The sequence below is a fragment of the Mizuhopecten yessoensis genome, unplaced genomic scaffold (genome assembly GCF_002113885.1).
Source record: "Mizuhopecten yessoensis strain PY_sf001 unplaced genomic scaffold, ASM211388v2 scaffold9737, whole genome shotgun sequence".
NCBI lineage: Eukaryota > Metazoa > Mollusca > Bivalvia > Pectinida > Pectinidae > Mizuhopecten > Mizuhopecten yessoensis.
In genome coordinates this window covers 229,113-255,114 of record NW_018408197.1, presented here as the reverse complement: position 1 = coordinate 255,114, position 26,002 = coordinate 229,113, and the positions used below count along the sequence as shown (strand labels likewise).

General features: G+C 36.4%; 1 protein-coding gene across 2 annotated transcripts in view; it reads right to left on the bottom strand.

Annotated features, from left to right (window-relative positions):
- LOC110458743 (kalirin-like) overlaps positions 1 to 26,002 on the bottom strand; it is a 237,422-nt gene that overhangs the window by 105,583 nt on the left and 105,837 nt on the right. For both annotated transcript variants that reach the window (XM_021510631.1, XM_021510630.1), the window contains 3 exons: positions 23,626 to 23,869; positions 21,022 to 21,115; positions 18,302 to 18,419 (listed from right to left, as the gene is read on the bottom strand). In XM_021510631.1, the coding sequence (XP_021366306.1) occupies positions 18,302 to 18,419; positions 21,022 to 21,115; positions 23,626 to 23,869 (456 nt within the window). The remainder of the gene's footprint in view (positions 1 to 18,301; positions 18,420 to 21,021; positions 21,116 to 23,625; positions 23,870 to 26,002) is intronic.

The following is a 26,002-nucleotide window of genomic DNA, read 5'->3' as shown; positions in this document are numbered from 1 at the left end:
GGGGGGGGGGGGGGGGGGGGGGGGTAATATTAGCTTGGTTAGGGGGTTGTGTTGGGATACACTGGTATTCTTCAGTCTTTCAAAGGACAGAAAAAGAGTTTGGCAAGTGTAAAGGCCTGGGTAAAGGTACAGGATGTAAGGGGTGGGAGGGCCGTACATCAACGAGAGACTGGAGTATAAATAGATCATAGATGACTAGAGTTCAAAAGGTCAACGTGTTAAAATAATAAGCCAGTGTTGTCATTACTTTTGAAGTCTGTAAGCCATTACGTTTCTATATAATCCTCAGGCTGTGGAGCGTGGTGCTATGTGATTAGGGATGAAGATGTCGACTCTGACAGCTTTAACAGATAACCCAATTTAATGGGTTGTTAACATCTGAAAAAACAGAGTGAAATGACCCAGTTGATGCTCTACTAACTATGAGCTGACCTTCAGGCAGAGTGTGGTGTGTGTTTGGGGGGAGGGGGTGGGGGGGAGGAGGAAGCTCAATCTGCATGTTCTGTAAAAGTAGAAACACAAAAACATCCTTATACCCTTTAAACAGGTTTTAGTGTTTGATTCCAACCCCTAGGCCATCACAACAGTTTTCCTGGCTTTGATTCCAGCCCCTAGGCCATCACAACAGGTTTCCAGGCTTTGTTTCCAGCCCATATAGGCCATCACAACAGGTTTCCTGGCTTTGATTCCAGCCCATATAGGCCATCACAACAGGTTTCCTGGCTTTGATTCCAGCCCCTAGGCCATCACATCAGGTTTCTGCCTGGCTTTGCTGTAACTTTTAATAAATAACTAATCTAACTCTCTCTCTCTTCCTCCCCAATTCTATCATTTCATGTCACCAACAGAATATTCCACCTCTCACTTCTCATCCCTCCTTCAATCTTATTCTCCTATTCTTCATCTTACAAATCCCATTTGAACTCATTCACCCTTGAAGATCAACACATTTGAACCTGTCCAATTCAAAGGTTGGAATAGTTCATTATGAAATTTCAGGGGTGAATGAGTTAAATCACAAATGAAGTGCAATTCAGCTATGATGATGATTGAACTAAAATAAACATAATATCAGGAATAATTACCTTGTTACGTTTTTTGCGGAACGAGTAGGGGCGTGTGCTACCGTCTTCTCCATGTTCCTCCGATTCCCGTCCCATACAGGAACACAACTTAATGAGCGAAATCTTCCGCTTGACTTTTTTGTGGCGCCCCATTCGTAGCTCCATATCATGACAACTCGACATTGAGATTCTGTGATACTTGTCCAGACCAGGTCAAATGTGAAATCAAAGACCCAGCTACACGCTCGCATGTATTTAACTAATCCATGTATGTTGTGTCAGAAAAAAATAATTAATCTAACGTCGTACCTTAATTGAATACAAAAAATTGGTGACAAACGTTTTCCAACGAAGTGTTAATTACGTCCAATTAACTACACTGTAAGGACAGGTTAATAAAGGCAGGTTATTCTGGTCTGACTAGAAATGTGATGTTTCCATGTGAGAATTGGAATCGAAATTATTCTGGAGTCACTGGAAATTACTCATACACTCCGCAACTGGGAAACTCACCAAAAACTATAACGTCATACACAAGATTCTGGTAAAATCACAGTAATTTCTTGAGCTTGTGTTTGGGTGAATAAACCATACAGTAACTGTTACTTCAGAAAGGTCATGTAGTCAATCTCAAAACAAAAAAGGTTGTTGCACTTTTTTTTGGTGAATAAAATTTACTTCTTTAGTAACATAAGAATGTAGCTGACTCTGCCATCAACGGAATTTCCTTTCTGCACGTCACCTGAATAAATTTTCTAACACTATATGAAACGCACTGCTGATAAGATGAAACCGGTTAGGTCCAAAACATTAGGTCCAAAACGTGCTTACATTTTGTTTATACTGTATTCCACTTCAAGCCCAGCACATCTCAACTGCAGCAGTTAACAGCAACACAGCTATTCCCACGGAGAAAAAAGTCTATGTTCCCTTAATAGTTACATTAAACCCTTGTAGATCTACAACTATACAAATCATATCTCATGTGTCGGAGCTCTGAGGTCAGAGGTTAGGCAACTATCTGGGTCAAATGTCGTGTTAGTAGTACAGGGTGAGATAAAACGCAGCGCTGATCCCGACTAGCGCTGACACACAGACAGACACAAGGATCAGAACCAATCCTGTTTATAATTCTGTGTTGAGCCAGACAGGAAAATCCAACCAATTTTCCAATGGGATCCAAGCTAAGTCCTTGTTTTTTCCGGACTGTAGTATCCCTTCCGATCGTAAATCTTCCTGGATTTTATCGTGATTGTAATATCATAGAATTTCTCAACCAGATTTTATTTCTTGATAGCCAACAGATCTATCCCGGGATTTTGACAATCAACGCTTCATGAAAAACTGAGGATTTCATCATCCTTTAATATATTCTTCTGCTTCACTATGACATCCTCAACTTTCATCAATGAACTTTTGTTGTTTCATCTAATGTCCTCAGAAACTTCCTAAACCCTAATACAATAACATTGAATGCCAATCAATGGGCCCCTCACATATCCTTTAACATTTCTTTAAAAACTGTTCATATATCCATTTTCATTAATCTCCAAAAACGTATCTTCAAATATTTTTATTTTTTTCATTAAAAAGGAAACCCTTAAAATCCTTCAGTGATTTTCCACGTATCCTTCAATACTTGATGCAATATCCTCAAACAAGTTTTATTGCCGATTGCGGAATTGACCAAACTTGTAACTTGGAACTGGTATCCTGTGACAGCCTGGGACCTGTTGTGGAATTCAAGGGCTGCTATGTCGATAGTTTATCATGCTGTAGATTTTATCCTGAGACCGGTGTACTGATAGATTATCACAACTGTTGGACCTGCTACAGAATTGACAGCACCAGTACCCCCAGGGAACTTTTCCTTAACCGTTGACCTGTTGTCAATGTAAGAACCACAATGTCATAATCATACATAAAAGTATTAAATCTACATCAGTGTTTTTATTATAACATCGAAAAAGTAAAGTAAGTCTAGTCTATCAACTTGATAGGTGACTGCTAGATAATTTATTCACAAGACACTTATGCATGAACTATATTTTTTTCTTTTCTCTACAAAATTGGACATTGTTTTATTTTATATGTATATAATCTAGATACATAATCTAGATAGATAACATTATGTGTACAGTTCAGACAGGTGCAAATAATCTCTGAACGTAAAAAAACATAGCTTTATAGTACCTAATACATATCTTACCTGTGACATGTAAAAGCGAAGAGTTATCTCCCTTAAGGATATATAATACTCTACATGTAAAGAGTTATCTCCGTTAAGGATATATCATACTCTACATGTAAAGAGTTATCTCCCTTAAGGATATATAAAACCCCAGTGTTAGAGTTATTTCCCTTATGAATGTATGCTACCTTACACATTGTACCTGTGATTTGTGATAGAATTATATCCCTTTAGGATATAGGTTGCCGTTACACATTATGCCAGTGACCAGTTTTAGTGTTATCTCCTTAAGGATGTATGCTGCCTTAAACATTATACCTGTGACCATTGTTAAGAGTTATCTCCTTAATGTATGCTACCTTACACATTATACCTGTGACCAGTGTTTAGAGTTATCTCCCATAAGGATGTATGCTACCTTACACATTATACCTGTAACGAGTGTTAAGAGTTATCTCCCTTAAGGATATATGCTACCTTACACATTATACCTGTGACCAGTGTTAAGAGTTATCTCCCATAAGGATGTATGATACCTTACACAGTATACCTGTGACCAGTGTTAAGAGTTATCTCCCTTAAGGATGTATGCTACCTTACACATTAAACCTGTGACCAGTGTTAAGAGTTATCTCCCTTAAGGAAGTATGCTACCTTACACATTATACCTGTAATTTGTGTTAGAGTTATTTCCCTTTAGGATATGTGCTCCAAGTGTTAAGTGTATAATACCAATTAAGTCACAATTACTTATTTTTCATGTGAATTAATATATTATATTCATATTGTTTGGGAATGAAAATATCTGTATTGACTTAGACTTTTAAAGAGACTTGACAGTGATATGATATCAGAGAGGAAAATAAGATAGTTCTTACCTCAAAGATAATCCCTCTCTATATAAGTTCATAATGAGAGGCTTGGAGTCGTGGATCTGTGTTTATTCTATTTATACTACCTATAATTAGATAACTTGTCCCATTATAAATATTTCCAACAATACCTACTGACCTTAATGATACAGCTTGATCCTTACAATGGCCCCCCATATAGATAACAAACGTAGTGATGATCTTGATAGCAAACTCTTCAGTGAACATGACAATGCAAGATGTACTTGAACCTAGAGCTGTATTTGGCTGTCCATGTATGGTATTCTCATATTGGAGGCCATTATACCTACACTTGTAGCCATTCAAGAGTGAGAATTCACGAAATATTTATAAGTTTTTATCGTCTCATGGATCAATCCAATTCTATGTATTTTTTTCTCCCAGTGATCCTGACAGACTTTCACACATGGTATCTTAAAAACCATTAGACAATGATCATGAGATATCTATGTCTAAAACAAGTAGAGATTTATTGTGTCTCAGATGGTCAGCGTCATCAGGACCCATACCTTGGTTTGGTGTAATATAGCAAATATAAGGGTGTCTTCATGTGACAAAGCTGAGCTGTGTTTAAACAGAGGGATTTATATACGTAGCATATTAAGATCAGTGTTTGTGTTTGTGTTATACTCTGCTTTACATACCGTTTTCATTCAAAATATGACATCAAGGTTAATGCTGCTTTATTTTGCGAATGCTTTAAAGTGTTTAATTCAATTTCGCGGAATATTTAGTTTTTATCTAAAATTAGTTATCTGAATACATATTTACAAGATATGTCACTTTAAAACAGTAAAATGTACTTGTATGAAAAATGAGCTTATTGACCAAAGATTTGGTAGTGATATAGTGATATGATATCAATTTAAATAACACGTTATATTATTTTCAATGAAACTGACACCATTTAAGATTGATCCTAATTTGTATTTTTTTTATAAAACTTCAAGATAAAAAGCGAGATTTTAATGTGACTTATACCTCAGAAGAATACATCCGTAGGTGTTTACTGATTAAGTAATGAATTGTATACGTTTTTAAGTTGGAAATGAACAACGCTTACCGATTCGTTCCCTCTATAGTGAATCATTACGGCCGTTAACGAAAAAATCCTGGTCGTAGCACCAAAGATGACAATCATATTGCAATATGGTATACATATAGTATTGATAGTTTTTGCCCTGTTAGGTAGGACAGGTGAAGAAGTACAGTAGAGATTCCTGGTCAGGGCCTGTTTACACTGCATACTTCTCACTAAATCAATACACCAGTATTCAAACATAACGTGCACTTCACTGAAACTGCATTCGGGATAATTTCGACGGCTCCAACAGACCATTTTGGGGAACTATGTGTATCGACTAGCCATCCGGTGGTCTTTTCACTGCATCAACAATTTTATCTCCATTGTTAAAAGAGTTCTTCCCAACATTACGTAAGCACTGTCTGTCTGTTAAGCCTACAGACAACCCAGATCAATACAGTCAATCAAATAGTCACTGTTACTCAAGGTCTTGATGCCTACATACATCGACAACACAGTCTCTTGGACAACGCATTGAATACCGATGTTTCTATCTAAACATGAGCGTCTGTTTCCACACAGCAGTACACAAACTCTATGTCTCTGTATGTTTACAAATTGTTTAACATTACTGTAAGGAGAAGTTTTTTAAAATATATTTAAGGTAAATTTCACTCACACACATTATTCACGTGAGGTGCGTTAAAGTTAACTTTCTAAAAAATGGTATAAATATCATTATAAAATCATTTAGAATTAAGGAGTGTTATCAATTAATTATGTCATCCAAACCAATAAACAGAGTCCTATCGTCAAATGCTCTTTAACCCTTTCACCACTGTAGACCATAATGGACTCATGCAGATCAATGCATGGTAGAGTCTACTAAAGTTACATAGGAGTTAAAGGGTTAACATACTTCTGAGATTGGAAATCTGGGGCATGTTACATTAAGGTAGCATACAGCCTTAACTTACAGACCAGCCAATGAAGGTAGCATACAGCCTTAACCTACAGACCAACCAATGAAGGTAGCATACAGCCTTATCTTACAGACCAGTCAATGGAGGTAGCATACAGCCTTAATCTACAATGAACTATCTATACTTGTATGATTAGGTTGTTCAAAATATAACTTTTTCAATATTTCACCCTCTACCCTGGTTTTTCTGTATGAATTTTTCATTATATTACAATTCAGCCTCTAACTATATAGAATAGCTTAAATTGTGGACATTCAAAAATAAATACAAAATCTATTTTTAAAACTTCATTGTCTTAATCCTGAACCCTTTTCGTGTTAATACCAAAATTTCAAAATTCAGAAATAACAAATTGACTGTTCTTGTTTGTGAAAAAAAATAACCTGCCTTAGGAAATTCAAAACATTTCATGACTCACCATGAAAGATAATAAACTGTTTATTTGCATTCAAACAAAAGTATTCTTTATCCCATTATTTTCACAGCGAGTTCTTTCTCCTACTCAAGTACATTATCATTTCTAACCAAAAAACAAAACAGAGGACCAGGAGGCTACGAAAGGATCCAGGTATATTAATGGTTTTAACCCACACTCCGTTTGTGTAACAATTTATGACGATAATGTATCTCTGAATTGTGGAAATTATATTTACGAATTACAGAACAACAAACATCTTTTCAATCGGAAGCACATGGGATGTCTTAAAATAACGGAGGCACTTAGTCTTAGATACTTTGGAAATTTATGATGAATTTTTATAGATTTTTGTTTTAAATGCATGGCTTTCGTTAGCATATACTGCAAACATGTGTCGAAGTCAATTAGCCTCAATAGTGTACTAGCTAGTGTAGAGCTAGGAAGGTTTATAAATCAGAGAAATTACTCTACACCTTACTGCACTGAACGGTATCAGACAATATGATATTGTACCATGATTCATTGAAACCTCCGGTTGGAAATTTAATCCTCTACCTTAATATTTTGAATATTTGCATTGATATTTTCCAAATTACACATTCCACAGTAAAAATAAATTGTTTTCTTCTTATCTTAAACAGATGTTTTCTCTATCTCAAGTAAAAGAAATTACCCGGTGATCTACCCACGACATACGTACTTGCCAACTCTCCCGATTTAGGAGGGAGATTCCCTATTTAGGAGGGAGACTCGCTATTTAGGAGGGAGACTCCCTATTTAGGAGGGAGACTCGCTATTTAGGAGGAAGACTCCCTATTTAGGAGGGAGATTCACTATTTAGGAGGGAGACTCCCTCCAAAATAGGGAGACTCCCTCCTAAATAGGGAATTTCCCTCCTAAATAGGGAGCCTCCCTCCTAAATTGGGAGTCCCCCTCCTAAATAGGGAATCTCCCCCCTAAATAGGGAGTCTCCCGACTCCCCCCAAAATAGGGAGTCTCCCTCCAAAATAGGGAGGCTCCCTCCTAAATAGGGAGACTCCCTCCTAAATAGCGAGTCTCCCTCCTGAATAGGGAATCTCCCTCCTAAATAGGGCGTCTCCCTCCTAAATAGGGAGGGAGACTCCCTATTTAGGAGGGAGATTCCCTATTTAGGAGGGAGACTCCCTATTTAGGAGGAAGATTCCCTATTTAGGAGGGAGACTCCCTATTTAGGAGGGAGATTCCCTAGTTAGGAGGGAGACTCCCTATTTTGGAGGGAGACTCCCTATTTAGTAGGGAGTCGGGAGACTCCCTATTTAGATGGGAGATTCCCTATTTAGGAGGGCGACTCCCTATTTAGGAGGGAGATTCCCTAGTTAGGAGGGAGACTCCCTATTTTGGAGGGAGTAGGGAGACTCCCTATTTAGGAGGAAGATTCCCTATTCAGGAGGGAGCCCCCCTATTTAGGAGGGAGATTCCCGATTTAGGAGGGAGGCTCCCTATTTAGGAGGGAGATTCCCTATTTAGGAGGGAGACTCCCTATTTAGGAGGGAGTCGGGAGACTCCCTATTTAGGTGGGAGATTCCCTATTTAGGAGGGAGACTCCCTATTTAGGAGGGAGACTCCCTATTTAGGAGGGAGATTCCCTATTTAGGAGGGAGACTCCCTATTTAGGAGGGAGACTCCCTATTTTGGAGGGAGACTCCCTATTTAGGAGGGAGATTCCCTATTTAGGAGGGAGATTCCCTATTTAGGAGGGAGACTTCCTATTTAGGAGGGAGATTTCCTATTTAGGAGAGAGACTCCCTATTTAGGAGGGAGATTCCCTATTAAGGAGGGAGACTCCCTATTTAGGAGGGAGACTCCCAATTTAAGAGGGAGACTCCCTATTTAGGAGGGAGACTCCCTATTTCGGAGGGAGACTCCCGATTTAGGAGGGAGACTTCCTATTTAGGAGGGAGACTCCCTATTTAGGAGGGAGACTCCCGATTTTGGAGGGAGACTCCCGATTTAGGAGGGATACTCCCTATTTAGGAGGGAGACTCCCTATTTAGGAGGGCGACTCCCGATTTAGGAGGGCGACTCCCTATTTAGGAGGGAGACTCCCGATTTAGGAGGGCGACTCCCGATTTAGGAGGGCGACTCCCGATTTAGGAGGGCGACTCCCGATTTAGGAGGGCAACTCCCTATTTAGGAGGGAGACTCCCTATTTAGGAGGGTGACTTCCTATTTTGGACCCGAAAATTTAGTATTTTTAACCTGTGAAGTTACTAAACTATTCCTATATTCTATGATCTATTGATTTCATCTGAAACAACAACTCAAAATATGTCATTTTTCAGGGGTTATTTTGTCTCTAGGGGGTATATATACACACACTTTATTGATGTTTTAATTTTGAGCATGCAGAATCTCCCCCATGGAAATTTCAAACAGTTGGCGAGTATACTAAGATGTTTCCAAGCCTAATAACCCCGGGGAATCAGGCAACAGTTTTAGGCAAAATTGAATATTTCATTTAATGATGAAAAAACTTGTAGAAATCTATCCAAATTTAGTGTAATAAAACATTTTTACATATTTAAAAATATATATATATATATGTAAAACTATACTCTTATAAGGCTATAGACTTTTTTAATTATTTTAAATATTGATCTTGCTGGCTGAATTTTATAAGAAGATGCTATTTAAATATTTGTAAACCTGTCTAAACTAAACCATATGTATCTTAACTCATTCACCCGCTAAGACACATTTGAACTCTTCCAATTCAAAGGTTGGAGTAGTTCATTATGAAATTTCAGGGGTGAATGAGTTGATTTGCAATCTAAATTTAACAACTTGATACAAGAAAAAGACAAAATTATTCACACATAGTGAAATATCTCGGCAGTTGATTACATCAGTACATCAATAAAAACACGAAGACTATATATTTCGCTAGTACTTTCGACCATCTTGGGTCTCTTCAGGCATTTGAATTTATTTGTGACGTCATTAATAGCGTACACATACTTACAATGGTTATAATGTTTGTACTTATGTTGAATGTACGGAAAAAGAAATGGAACATTTTATAAAAGCTCAAATTAATACATTGTTCAAGAATTGCCTGAAGAGCCCCAAGATTGGCGAAATTAAGTAATAGCGAAATTTAGTCTTCAGCGCTTTGTTTTAAATATATTTTTACTGTCACATGGACGTTTAAATTATTTACCGCTACATACATGTGTATATTTATATATTTACCTTGAAACCGAAGAGCGGAAAACTTTGAAAGGTCTCTGGAGAAATTAATTTGTTGGGCAAAAAATTGAATTGGCAGTTACTAGCGAGCAGACATATTTAAAATGGCCGATGGAATCTGTGTATATTTTTTTTAAATCCTCCACAATTAGCTAGTGTAATTCCTTGATGAGTGAAACCCTGGGACACTTTGTCAAGCACAGTAGTAATACTGTTAAAATTCTTTGGGCTGAACAAATGTAGCAAAAAACTGTTCTATTATTGAAACAAAAAGCTTGTCAAAACGTTCCTCAGCGTAATTCTCCGCATGAATAACCGTCAGCACATAATCTCTCTCACGTTTTTTCCTTCGAGGGAACTTATACCTCTCCGACACACACAGTCAGAAACTTTCTCAACTCCCGTTTTTCTAACAGGTATAAATTACACTAAGGTAGTTACAAATCCAGTAACATTCACTGATAATTTCTCCTTCAAAGAATTGCAAACTTCAAACAGTTGCTAAATGTAATTCTCCGTAAGATGCCTGAATGGTGTAGCAGCGATGTTAGAAATCTTCTGTGTTAATACACTTTTTCTCCACACAAATTTGTTGAGCTTCTGGTCAGAAATGTTTTACACACAATTATTTGGTATGAATTATTTAAACTGACTTCTGGATATTCTCCGGATTTTTCTATCACCAAAATACTGACGCACAAAACACTGTCAATCACAGTTTGTTTGACAAAAGTTTCTCCAAGTATATTGTCAATCAATTCCGACGAGAATTTTTTAGCATTCCGGGAAAGATTGACAAACAGTATTACTAAAAAGTTGTGTGACTATTCACAAAAAATCTCTCTAAAAATCTTGTCCATTTAGTGATCTCAAGGAATCCCTTTCACACAGAAAGAATGAAGTAAACAATTCACAAAAGTTCGTTACAATTATCGTGTCCCTCTCCAAGTAACATGTCCATTTCCAGGTTAACCTATAAATGTTCTCAATGTTTTTTTTCTGTCAGGCAAATTGACAAACAATAAAAAAAAAAGTGAACAGTCTATTCACAACATAACAGTTGGAGCCGCTAACTCATAATCCATAATATTTTACGATCGGGAAAACATTGACGTAGATTTCGTTGATGGATAAGGTATGGTTCTTAGTAGCATCTTATACGAGTTTCCAGCTTTGTCGTCGACTTACACGCCGAGATGTGACAGATTCTCGCTGAGTTTTACTGGCAGTTCACGGTAGGTGTCAGTCTCATGTCCCTACCTAATCAATACCTGTAATCAATCAACGTATTTACCTGTATGGCCAGACGACAAGCACACCTGTTTGTGACTTACCTACATACTACACCTGTAGGTATATATAAATATATATACCGGTGATACACGTATGGAAACTGACACAGTACCACATACATCAGACCACCAAAAAACCACAGCCAGCTTAACGACAAACCAACAGTCCTCCACACACGTGAAATATTTCCATAACATTAAAATTTCTCTTAATGCTATTGATCTATCTTTTTTTTAATAATGATGAAAAAGTAATGAAAATATCAAGTAAAAGTGGCATTATAACAGATTGAGATTTGTTATTTGAGTAAGCTAGCTATCAGTACAACCACGTATAGATTTCAGTATTAAGTACTAGCGGTCACGCTACATGTTACAGAACAGGGGACAACAAGGAACTGATTTACTGTTATAGTCCGAGAACAAGGAGCTACTGTATCTAGGGTACACCCAGAACTTGTAAAAACCAAATCTGCTTAATATAACAGTCAACAAAAGTTTGTCTTGCAGCATAATTTCAAAATCATTTTTATTTAAAACTCAGAATACCTATATGTTACCTTTATATATGACCATCTGACAACAGAAGATACAAAATGCTTTTATTTTGAGGATTTTTTTTTAACATGTTTGATTTCTGTCATGATTTACTTTACGTTGGATAATATTCCGACTTTCACAATGAGATAGTTCCAGCACAATGAGGCCTATACAGGAACAGTTAGTGCTGATCGAGTCCTGTGCTCTCCAAGGAAATCGTCAGTTTGAGATCCATCTTTATCGCAGTATACGTAGTGCTAATAATTGTAAAAGTAAGGTAGTCTATTAGTAAGGACGCCGGGCTCGTGACCGAAGGTCTTCGGGTTCGAGTCACGGCACGGCGCTTTATCTTTGAACAAGATACTTTACTCCGCTTCTTCCAGTCTACTCAGCTGTAAAAGAGTGCATGGTTGGGCAGTGCTAGAATTGTTGAATGATAGCTGTGTGCGCCAAAATGGCAGCACCGGCTATAAGCTCCCCAGGGAGTTGAGAAAGATATTGGCTGGTTGCAAATGCCATATAACCGTGGAAATTAATTTGTGAACCGCTTTGAGACGACCTACGAACTAGGTTTATAAGAACCTTAAATTATTATTATTATTATTATTATTAATGCAACTATGCCTCACAAGTCTAGTTTTTCCATTGAGATGAAATCAGTGTTGATGGATTTCAACGTTCATCCTTACCATCACAGACGTAAGAGAGTCCCGCCACTATCAACACCAGTCCGCCATCTTGAGTATATTTAGCTCGGAAAAAGTAAACAACATTTTGTGTTTACCTATAAAATGATTTCCCATACAGGCAAGAACAGGGAAGGCAAAAATTGGCAAAATTTGCCCAAAATATTTTCATAATACCAGCCAAGTTGAACACAAAATAGTTAACATTTTTTAAGTATTACATCGTAAAGTTAAATTATTTTAGCTGAAGGAATCAATATCAATCTTGAACATTTATTTTCAGTTGATAATGCATAGATTCCTTTTAGATTTGAAAATGGGAGGAAATGATGTCGCCAACAACCGCGGCTGAAAACAGGTGTCTGTAACATTGGCTCCTAGCCTTGTTAAAATCACTTAGCGAGCATAGACAAGGTTTTCTAAAATACAGATTTTCTCTTCATCCAACTATCAGCGAGTACATTTTATGAATTAGAGCTTGAAATGAGAAAAGGGCAAAACATTGGAATTTAATGCAAATTTACTTGCTTGGCTACTCTGCTTATCAGAGCAGAGCCGATTATTAGTTAAAATTCAAACCCCAAGACCTGTATAATTCCGTGGAGCTGCGCTACAGTGGACGTTATTTAGTCCGACGGAATAACAGAAACTTATCAATTTCTTCAAAAATTTCAACACTGCAAAATGTGTTATGACCAAAAATTCTGATTAGACTTACCAGCCTGAGATTCTTATCAATTTCTTCAAAATCTCATCACATAAAAAGTATATCATCACATTACCCACCTAGAAAAATCTCCCTATTTCTGAATCCTGAAGTGTTGTTATCTAAATGAAGGAGTCAAATTAAATTTCATATAGAGTATCTTAATCTTTCTCACTTAGGCCTACATGTCCCCTTTTTAATTTCCAACTTAAATTTTTTTTTTTTTTTTTATCAAAAATATGAAAAATATCATAATATTTTGTGTAATTAGCTAACTCAACACAGATTAAAGAACACCTGATTTTAATCACTTCCCCTACCTTTAAGCCATGCCCAGACTGAAGAAAACACCTTTTCATTTTCATTTATTAATAAGAAATATTTCTATACAATAAATGCAATTTTAAAGAAACATCATAAAAATGGTGTAAAAAATAATAAAAGATTTCCTCAAAGTTTGTAAAAATATTTTCTTGGCAGATTCCAAATCTTCCAGTACACAAAAATGAAAAGAACGAATCATACAAAATAACCCACCATTATAAAATATTGACAAGAGATGGCGTACCATTTTACTATACAAAAGATAATATGCTCAAAATGTTAATAAAAACATCTAAAGGGAAAACACAGATAAAAATCTCACGCTTAATTGAGAAACAATCATACATTACGAAGATACAGAAACCCCCCCCCAATAAAAAGTCGGAGAGTAATGTTTGTAATGAGGGATGCTGTGTAACGAAGGAGAGTTAAGACCACTTCTGCCTATATAAACAGCACACGTAAATGTGTATATATCTGTACAACACAACATTATGGCGCAGACAGACAGCTGACCGCCATCACTTGTGCTGGCGTATGTTAAAAATTTCCATAAATTGTACCAAGTGTTTCCAGTTTGCAATGCCAACAGAAAGTATTTAATACCAGGAAATGCTTCCTGCCTCATTTACACTTACATCACCACTACATTCAATACATTCAAATTACAGATATGAGCAATACTTTCAGCGTTCTGCCAATTCTAAATACAAACATAACGTTTTCTCAATACAAATGTAAGTGGGTTTTTTAAATACAAGCATAAGATTTTTAATACGAATCTACAGCTTTTGCACATTATTGTCTCAAGTATATTTTTGTTTGTACATTTGAATTAGAAATTTGAAAGCTTTGGTATGTTCTGATTACAAAAATGAAGTTTTTGTACAATTTAATTACAAATTTGAAGTTTCAGTACAATCTCCATTTTGTAACTACAAATATAACGTTTGAGTACAATGTAGCTACAAATAGGAAGTTTGTGTACAATGTAGCTACAAATAGGAAGTTTGTGTACAAAGTAGGTACAAATATGAAGTTTGTGTACAATGTAGGTACAAATAGGAAGTTTGTGTACAATGTAGGTACAAATAGGAAGTTTGTGTACAATGTAGGTACAAATAGGAAGTTTGTGTACAATGTAGGTACAAATAGGAAGTTTGTGTACAATGTAGGTACAAATAGGAAGTGTGTGTACAATGTAGATACAAATAGGAAGTTTGTGTACAATGTAGGTACAAATATGAAGTTTGTGTACAATGTAGATACAAATATAAAGTTTTAGTACAATGTAGCTACAAATATAACGTTTGTATACAATGTAGCTACAAATATGAAGTTTGTGTACAATGCAGGTACAAATAGGAAGATTGTGTACAATGTAGCTACGAATAGGAAGTTTGTGTAAAATGTAGCTTCAAATAGGAAGTTTGAGTACAATGTAGCTACGAATAGGAAGTTTGTGAACAATGAAGCTACAAAAAGGAAGTTTGTGTACAATTTAGCTACAAATAGGAAGGTTGTGTACAATGTAGCTACGAATAGGAAGTTTGTGCACAATGTAGCTACAAATATGAAGTTTTTGTACAATTTAGGTACAAATAGGAAGTTTGTGTACAATGTAGGTACAAATAGGAAGTTTGTGTAAAATGTAGCTACAAATATAACGTTTGTGTACAATGTAGCTACAAATATGAAGTTTGAGTACAATGTAGCTACAAATAGGAAGTTTGAGTACAATGTAGCTACAAATATGAAGTTTTTGTACAATTTAGGTACAAATATAACGTTTGAGTACAATTTAGTTACATATACGAAGCTTGTGTATGATATGATGGTACATTCTGATTACAAACGTAACTTGTTTGCACATGGTTTTTTTTTGTTTTTTGAATATCTACGCCTTGTAAATATCACTGGAAAACATTTGTATGCTATATAACTTTGACAATGAGGATATGTAAACATAGATACAATCTGTATCCATCTCATTCTTCATCTCAAATGGTCAATATTGTGTACCAACACCTTGATCCGAACATTTATAGTCAAATTTAAAACGTAATACTGAAGCAAACTATATCTGCTTATAACCTAGCTGTCCTTATACATTTAATTCTTATGACTAGATCTAACACCGAACTCCAGCATCCCCACCGCTTCCCATGGACTAGTTATAGACGGAGAAATAACTATGGTGACAAAATCTCCAGCATCCTCACCGCTTCCCACAGACTAGCTATAGACGGAGAAATAACTATGGTGACAAAATCTCCAGCATCCCCACCGCTTCCCATGGACTAGTTATAGACAGAGAAATAACTTTTGGTGACAAAATCTCCAGCATCCTCACCGCTTCCCACGGACTAGTTATAGACGGAGAAATAACTATTGGTGACAAAATCTCCAGCATCCCCACCGCTTCCCACAGACTAGCTATAGACAGAGAAATAACTATTGTTGACAAAATCTCCAGCATCCACACCACTTCCCACGGACTAGTTATAGACAGAGTAATAACTATTGGTGACAAAATCTCCAGCATCCCCACCACTTCCCACGGACTAGTTATAGACAGAGAAATAACTATTGGTGACAAAATCTCCAGCATCCCCACCGCTTCCCACGGACTAGTTATAGACGGAGTAATAACTATTGGTGACAAAATCTCCAGCATCCACACCGCTTCCCACGGACTAGTTTTATAGACAGAGAAATAACTATTGGTGACAAAATCTCCAGCTATGCAGTGCCACAAACATCCCCATTCGTTAATGGAAGAGAAATTACTTCAGATCATTCACAAGACTGACTAACCCAATGATTAGCACAAAGACCTTTTAAGATTCCAGGCCCTGGGACCTTAAAACAGTCTTAGACTTAAGGCCGAAGTTCTCTACTTTGAGATGTACAAGTCAAGTCATATTTTGTCTACTAATTCAATAATATTAGAACATCAAGGCTAGATTTCTTCACCAGAAATCCCTGACTACTGTAACTAATCAACACATACTCTCCCTCCCCNTGAATTCATTCATATTAACATTGTTCATCAATAACAAATTAAAAAAAAAAAATTGGTGAATTTCTGAAGAATTAAATAAGTTCATTTCTCACAACAAACAAAACAGAGTAGAGTAAAAATTCCAAGATTGGGACAATGACTCTTTCAGTGTAAATCTGACTTCATTAAGTGTAGGAGAGTTGTCTCCCTTATCTTGTGTCAAAATATGCCACTGAGATAAAGGAAGATAATTCTACTGTTCTAATGAGTATTCACACATTTAGTGTTGTGTCCTGATCAGCCAGTATACCTACATCTATTGTAACAGGATTGGAGAGCAGACGAAATACAGATTTATATGACAGAGATTGACAGGAAACTATGAATGACTAGTAGGAGAGTGGCAGGTAGCACACAGATTGGTAGGGGAGGAGCAAGGAGGACAGAGATTGGGAGGGGAGAAGCAAGTAGGACAAAGATTGGTAGGAGAGAAGCAAGTAGGACACAGATTGGTAGGAGAGTGGCAAGTAGGACAGAGATTGGTAGGAGAGAAGCAAGTAGGACAGAGATTGGTAGGAGAGAGGCAAGTAGGACAGAGATTGGTAGGAGAGAAGCAAGTAGGACACAGATTGGTAGGAGAGAAGCAAGTAGGACAGATATTTGTAGGAGAGAGGCGAGTAGAACAGAGAGTTGGATAGGAAAGGGGCAAGTAGGACAGAGTTGAGAAGGAGAAGGGGGCAGGAATTAAGGTTTGTTCATGTTAGGTAAAACAGCTCGAAGGGGATGGAACAAAGGTCACATTGAGGAGACAGGAGGGGGCAGGAATTAGGGGTTGTTTATGTCAAGGTTACAAGGGACAGATAATGAGTGACACACCAGGCCTTAGTCAGTCAAATTGCATTGTGTTTTCCTTCTTTCTAATACACTTCGTGGAGAACCAGAAACTTACCTTACAGACAACAATAATATATCTCAGCAACCCGGAATCCTCTGCCACATGAATCACAGCAGTAAGTCTTCACAAAATACCGACACCTACCTTCATTTACGAAATGTACAGCTGAAATAAAGCCTTTTTAATCACTGATCAGAGTAATTGTAATTCATTATCATAATGATAGCGAGAACAAATTGATTATATTTAATTTACATGTACCAGCAAACTCTTTTTTAAAACAAATAACGTAATTGTAGCCCAGAACTTGACATGTAAAACAACAATAACTATAAGAATTTTTATTTGTGAATTTTTTAAAATATTTTCATTTATTTATATTTTCTTTTTTCTGAAAAATTGTAGAAAAAGAAATCAAATGAAATTCCATGTTGAGATTTTGATGTTTTCATTTTCATTATTATGTTTTTTTAATATTTTTAAAATTCATTCCCCTAACATCAAGACTAATATCCTGATGATTTGTGAGATAACTTTAGTCATTTGGATGAAAGTTCCCTCCCCCCCCCCCCCCCCCGCCCCCCCCCCCCCACCCCCCAACATTATCATGATACTGTTTCCATTCCCGTATATATTATTGTGAAATTGTCAAGTCTAGGCTACCATCAACAGTAGATTGTCAAATTGTTTACTTTTTAATCCATTAACAAATTTCAAAGAAGATTTGATGCAGATTAATAAATTGTGTATTCAAATGAATATCAAAATTTCTAAATGGATGAAAAACCTTTACTCAACAGTTAAAAGTAAAATGAACTTCTCTCTCTGTAGAAAAAGTACTTGAAGAAACAAGAATGCCCTATGATTTAAAGAAACAGTGCATTTACCATAAAATAAACTTTTTGAAGATATCTTTTTTTTAAATATCTGCTGTAAACGGACTCCACTTCAAAAAGAAACTTTTACTACCACAAAAACAATTTCACCATCTACTGTTTTTGCGAAAACAAGACAAACATTCAATACAACATAGATATTTTGGGAGTGACCTACCTTGAGTCGCATCATTCTACCATCAGGTGGCACTGTTGTATGTGATTCCAAGATGGTGGCTGTCTGTTTCTCCATCTTTGGTTGACTCAGCTTGCGCACTGGAGTTGTCAGCCATTTTCTTAAAGACAGACAAAAATACTCAATTTTGTAAAAATCGTAAGCATTTAGTAATTCAAAATTCTGAAATAAAACAACTTGGAGTTAATTAACATGTATGTATATCTGCTGAAGTGGGTTATAGCCACTACAGCAAGACATGGATACCACTCTTAATGCAATAAGGGCAACCCAGGGATTATAACAACAAAACTTGAATGCTTATCACAAAATATCAGATTTTTCGGAGTTAGTTACTAGGTTTTGTAAACAACTCCTGTCATCAAAATGGTGCTAGATTTTGTAAACAACTCATATCATCAAAATGGTGCTAGGCTTTGTAAACAAGTCCAGTCATCAAAATGGTACTAGGTTTTGTTAGCAACTCCTGTCATCAAAATGATGCTAGATTTTGTAAACAACTCCTGTCATCAAAATGGTGCTAGATTTTGTAAACAACTCATATCATCAAAATGGTGCTAGGCTTTGTAAACAACTCCAGTGATCAAAATTATGCTAGTTTTGTAAACAACTCATGTCATCAAAATGATGCTAGGTTTTGAAAACAACTCATGTCATCAAAATGATGCTAGATTTTGTAAACAACTCATATCATCAAAATGGTGCTAGGCTTTGTAAACAACTCCTGTCATCAAAATAGTTCTAGGTTTTGTAAACAACTCCAGTCATCAAAATGATGCTAGATTTTGTAAACAACTCATATCATCAAAATGGTGCTAGGCTTTGTAAACAACTCCTGTCATCAAAATAGTACTAGGTTTTGTAAACAACTTCAGTCATCAAAATGGGGCTGGGTTTTGTAAACAACTCTTGTCATCAAAATGGTGCTAGGCTTTGTAAACAACTCCTGTCATCAAAATAGTACTAGGTTTTGTAAACAACTCCAGTCATCAAAATGATGCTAGGTTTTGTAAACAACTTCAGTCATCAAAATAGTACTAGGTTTTGTAAACAACTTCAGTCATCAAAATGGTGCTAGGTTTTGTAAACAACTTCAGTCATCAAAATGGGGCTGGGTTTTGTAAACAACTCTTGTCATCAAAATAGTGCTATCTCAGTAACATTGAACAGAAATAAAGCTTCAATGAAACAAAAAATTACTGATCTATTAATGAGAAATCAACTTGGGATCTCTTTGTCTCTGCCAAAGTGGGGATATATAGTCAAAATACAAGGTACGTTGTTGGAGGGAAAATAAGTCTAGATATACACCCCACTGGTAATTTACCCTCTGCCAGCGCCCTTACTATGTCAAAACAGTACGATACCAATCGTTAACTTGTAAACATCAGGACTATTTTAAGATATCTTCAAATATTATATCTCCGCGTCAATACATCTATAAATACCACAGCAAGTCTATAACCTTATCACAACTATAAGCCTACAAATCAATCTACAATGATAGCATCTTACTGTAAGTGTTATGTTAGGCATTACAAACATACAACATCGAGTTGTATAGGAATACCAGATTTATTTAACTGAGGAACATCTCAATAAAGTGTCAAATCTCCAGATTGGTACAACATTGTGTATGTCCAGAAGCTAAAACGAATTCCAAATACTTCATAAATCAAAACTTTTTATAAAATTTTCTTTATTTTGGAATGTTGTCTCAGACAGGAACACACATAACTGTATATCTAAAGTAGAATAAGGAATAACATTTAAAAGATGAAAATGAAAACTACCAGATTTTGGGTTATGATATATATGTCAATCAAAATCCAGATAAACAAGAGTGTCTGATGATATTTCAGCCAATCAGAATCAAGATAAGACTTTGCAGTGGTATTTTGGTCAATCAGAATCTAGGGGGAAAGATTTTCATGATGTCTAATCTAAACAAATTCAGTTTGCTTTTTTGTTTATAGAATCGGTTTGAAGATAATTTCTGATGATATATCTGCCAATCAGAAAGTCTGTATTACGGTAAAACATTAATAGGTGCTTTCTCTTGCCCATTCACACATGTAAACTTTTGCCCTTTCACAATTTTGCCCTTTCACACATGTAAACTTTTGTCCTTTCACACATGTAAACTTTTGCCCTTTCACACATGTAAAACTTTGGCCTTTTTCACACATGTAAACTTTTGCCTTTTTCACACATGTAAACTTTTGCCTTTTACAAACTTTTGCCTTTTTCACACATGTAAACTTTTTTTGTTGATATAAACTTTTGAGACCAGCTACATCTCTAAACACAAAACTGTATAAATACAAAGAAAATGAAATTCCTGTTCTGTGAGAGTTTTGTGACACAACAAACCAGTAACCATAATTGTTTATGATGATGTGTGACACAGTGTCAGCCAATCGGATTTCAGATAGATAGTATTATGATGTCATGACTAAAAGATCACGGTTTCTGATGACGTGTCAGCCAATTAGAGATAGAAAAGACTTCGTGATAATTGTGAAAAGATTCAGGTAGCACAAGACTAAGGCTTTTTGGTTGTGCTACATGAATCTTTTCACAATCCATACTTACCAACCAAAGAAAATGTTTAAAAAATTTGTGATAATGTATCAACGAATCAAAACCAAGTTTAGGGTTTCTTTTGTTTTCGGCCAATCAGAATTAAGTTATGTACTCACCTGAAACTTGGTCTTCTCTTGCTCATGGGTGAGGCAGCATTCAGCGCAACCATGGAGGAGCTTGGACTTGCATCTCCCGCCATACCTAGGGTCTCTACACAGACAAATATATCAAGTTTACAATCATCTTCCGTCATACTTAGGGTCTCTACACAGACAAATATATCAAGTTTACATTCATCCCCCGCCATACCTAGGGTCTCTTCACAGACAAATATATCAATTTCACCCTCCCCCCCCGCCATACCTAGGGTCTTTACACAGACAAATTTATCAAGTTTACAATCATCGCCTGCCATACCTAGGGTCTCTTCACAGACAAATATATCAAGTCTACAATCATCTCCCGCCATACCTAGGGTCTTTACACAGACAAATTTATCAAGTTTACAATCATCCCCCGCCATACCTAGGGTTACACTCATCTCCCACAAAACCTAGGGTCTCTACAGACAAATATATCAAGTCTACAATCATCTCCCGCCATACTTAGGGGTACACTCATCTCCCACAAAACCTAGGGTCTCTACAGACAAATATATCAATTTCACCCTCCCCCCCCGCCATACCTAGGGTTACACTCATCTCCCACAAAACCTAGGGTCTCTACAGACAAATATATCAAGTCTACAATCATCTCCCGCCATACTTAGGGGTACACTCATCTCCCACAATACCTAGAGTCTCTACACAGACAAATATACCAAGTTTCCACTCATCTCCCGCCATCCCTAGGGTCTCTACCCAGAAAAATATATCAAGTTTACCCTCATCTCCCGCCATACTTAGGGTTACTCTCATCTCCCACAATACCTAGGGACTCTACACAGACAAATAAATCAAGTTTACAACCATCTCCTGCCATACCTAGGGTCCCTCCACAGACAAATATATCAATTTTACATTCATCCCCCGCCATACCTAGGGTTACACTCATCTCCCACAAAACCTAGGGTCTCTACAGACAAATATATCAAGTTCACACTCATCCCCCGCCATCCCTAGGGTCTCTACACAGGCAAATATATCAAGTTTAAAATCATCCCCCGCCATACCTAGGGTTACACTCATCTCCCACAAAACCTAGGGTCTCTACAGACAAATATATCAAGTTTAAAATCATATCCCGCCATACCTAGGGACTCTACACAGACAAATAAATCAAGTTTACAACCATCTCCCGCCATACCTAGGGTCTCTACACAGACAAATATATCAAGTTTACACTAACTGTGGCACCAGTATGTTTCAATGAAGGAGATTTGGCTTTCCTTAACAGATATAATGGACCTGGAAGGGACCCAAGCATCCACATAAAGCAGCCAACCCTCCCTCATTAGGAGGAAGACTCCCTTCTTTTGACCAAAATGTACCAATCTCCCTCAAAACTCCCTCATTCAATTTCAAACTCACACAAACTAAAAATCTACATGCTGTGGTCAAATGATCTCCTAGTTACTGCAGGGTGTGTGTAATGATCATAACAGGTGTGTCTGAATCAAAGAATTATGTTTTTAAGTTATTTTGATACATAAAAAGGGAAAGATAAATTGAGCAAACTTAAGCAGTTTCATTCACATTTCACACACTTTCTCGCTCACTGGAAAAGTGGAATGAGGGAGGTTTCAGAGAGACCTATGCATCCATGACTTTATAAATTACACTGCACCCTCCGCTAAAATGATCACAGATCTTGTCTGTGATGGCGTCTGTTAGGATATTAACACACTAAAACTGATCATTATCAGAAAATATTTATTATCCTAGATTTATGATCAGTCAGCCAACTTCATTATCTTTCAATATAATTTCTACATGTCATTGCCGAATTAATTCCGACAAATTTTGTCATTATGTTCATCATGGCAACAGGCTACAAATATACTAAAATAGCAATTGAAAAACTAATTCAAGGTATCTAAGTTAATTAATATAGATTTATAAATCTTTAAAAAATCTAAAAATAAATGATTTTGATAAAGTCATTTATGAAAAGATATTGCAGAACAATTTCAAAACTAATTCTGCTTGTGAAATGCTATTCAACAGGATTTTTACAATCTTCAAAGCTCTAAAAATACAACAAATTTGCAAAGGTTCTTACGACTTTTTGCAAACATGTTAAATTTTCTGTGTAACAAAACTTAATTACTCTCAAATAAACTATTTCTGTTTAACAAATTTATTTTTATAAAAGTCTGCGCAATTAAATGGAATCACTTTGAGGCTTGGGGCTCACTATCTCCCATCTAAAGATAACTGTTAATGTGTATAGCATTTCCTCCTGGTGATAATTATCTTAACTCTTGAAATATTCATCGACTTCTGCCAGTTCGTATCATCAGAGCATCAGTCGAAGCTACCTTTTTTCATTTCAATTTTAATTTTTTATCTTTATAATGCAACATTTTCAAAATAAAATTTCATTTTTTATCTTTATAATGCAACATTTTCAAAATAAAATTTCAAAGTGCTATAAATAATCACCAAAACAAAGAATTTCTCTAAATCAAATTATTTTATTTAAACCATATTTTCATTTTTCAAATATTCAAAACTTTTTCCAATTTTTTTTTGAATTGAAAGGATTAATTGAATACTGACCGTCGAGATCCATACTGCTCCTTGATCCAGGCCCCCGTACCACTGGCAGGGGTTTGAGGGCTGACAAGGGTACCAGTCCCTGACTGGGTTCTCCATCCCCGGGGGGCGGAGAGAGGGATTTCACCAGGCACCAGTTTGGCTCTCCGGGAACAGGGTCCAATATTTCAACTTGCTGGCCCCGCTGGACTGTCAGCTCGGAGTTATTGGCTGCCGAGTAATCCTCTATCACAATGCTTATGTCACCCTGTAATACAGTAAGTAAGAAACTATAACTATGTTTTATTCAAACTTTGGAAACTCCTTGTAAAAAAGGTCAATTAAGTAAATGAATTAATTAAAAATTAACTTAAATATTGAATAAATATTAAATCTACAATAAAGTAAGAAAATATTTAGAAAGTTTTTCACATTTACAGTTTATTTTTACAGTAGGACATTGTGAAAGAAAAGCCATCCTGTGTGAGGCCGACATAGATCTTTGACCCTCGGGGTATGATATTTCACGTTTAGAACTTGACAAAGTCTCATGATTGTAAAGCGGGTTATTAATCCCTCTACTCTCAATAAATTGCAAGTGGAATGAGAACACTGACAGGTCAGCAAAGGCTCTGCCATGTGCCTGACCCCCTCCCTCCCTCAGTCTATTAATAGTAACAGTAACTTTGAACTTGACCTTGAATTTGACCTTAAAAACTTTTAAACCCCTATTGCACATCTACATATCACAGTGTACCACAATGTCAAATTTCAAAAAGATGATTAGACTTTTGGATTCTGAGATTTGGACTAACCCCCCCCCCCCCCCCCCCACATAATCTATTTTTAGTAACAGTGACCTTGACCTTGACCTTGACATAAAAAACTTTTAAACCTTGTTGCCCATTTGCATTTCAAAGTGTATTACCTTGTCTAATTTCAGAAAGATTAGACTTTTTCTTTCCGAGATATTTTCTGGAAATGAAAGTGCAGACAGACAGACACCGTGATTACTATAGGGCACAACCATCTCCAATGTAGGGCCCTAGCTAACTATAAAGCGGTCTATCAGTCGATACAGGAAATTAGTATCTTATTGTACAGCATATAACGAAACTGTTTAATTTTAACTCTTCATCTTAAATTATTTTGTACAACAAGGGATTCATTATATTCTTTTTCTATGACTTTACATCTCATTTCTTGACTGAAGTCAATCAGTTCATGGAAAAAAGAGGGTTGATTTTGTGTCTGGTTCTTATCAAGTCAATTAGGAGAGAGTGAAAATCTAAACAAACAGTCATTAACTACGAACACAACTAATTCATTTCTGCTGAAAACAAAATTAATGATTTTATTTTTGGCCCTTAAACTGTTTTGATGCGAGACATTTCTTGGCTGCAGAATATATCCACAAACAGGACGGACATTAGCACTCGCTTAGCTCCCGTCAAACAAGAACACCACTAAACCTGTTTAAGACATCACATCCTACTGGTGTTGTGAATCGGAGGAAATCTGTTGGGATTATTGACGACAATCAAAACATCTAAACTTTGACAAACATCACAGGGAAATATTTCAAACAAATTTACCAAAATATTGATGTATGCTGTGAAAGTGATGAGGGTTTTGACTTTATGACGTAATTTAGGAACCTAGAATCAAGGGTTAACTCATTGACCCCTGAAGACACACTTGAACCCTTCCAATTCAAAGGTTGGAATAGTTCATTATAAAATTTCAGGGGTGAATGAGTTAACTTTGTACAGTCACGTAGTACTTTAAATGAAACCGTTTATATACACTTTCCTTTTAACAATCTAAATGTAGCTTACCAGAAATCTATAATAAAAAAAAGAGTAAATCTGCCTGTTAGCAATCCCTAAAATAACATTTCACATGGCTGACCAACAGAAAATAAATGACGTCAAAATGCACCAATTAACACTAATTAATTATCAGTCAACTGATCACTTAATTAGCATCATTTGTGTAATCAATCAGTTTCGTTAATTACAATAAATGATCAGAGTGACACTTAACACTCTTTATGTCTCACTCTTCCCCTTTCCCCTGACCATTCAAATCTGTCCCATCCCCTCCCCTCCCTATTTTTCATTATTATGTATCTACCCTTTCTATGCCTTTCCCCTCCATCCCTGTGACCAATTCCTGCCACCAACCTTTCATCAACAGTCCCCTTCTATAAACAAAGCAATTTTTCCAACCCCGCGACCTCAACCCCCAATGTATGTACTTCCTTTCTCTTAACCAAACACTCCCTCTCCAACTTGCCCCCCCCCCCTCAATGTATGTACTTCCTTTCTCTTAACCAAACACTCCCTCTCCAACTTGCCCCCCCCTCCCAATGTATGTACTTCCTTTCTCTTAACCAAAC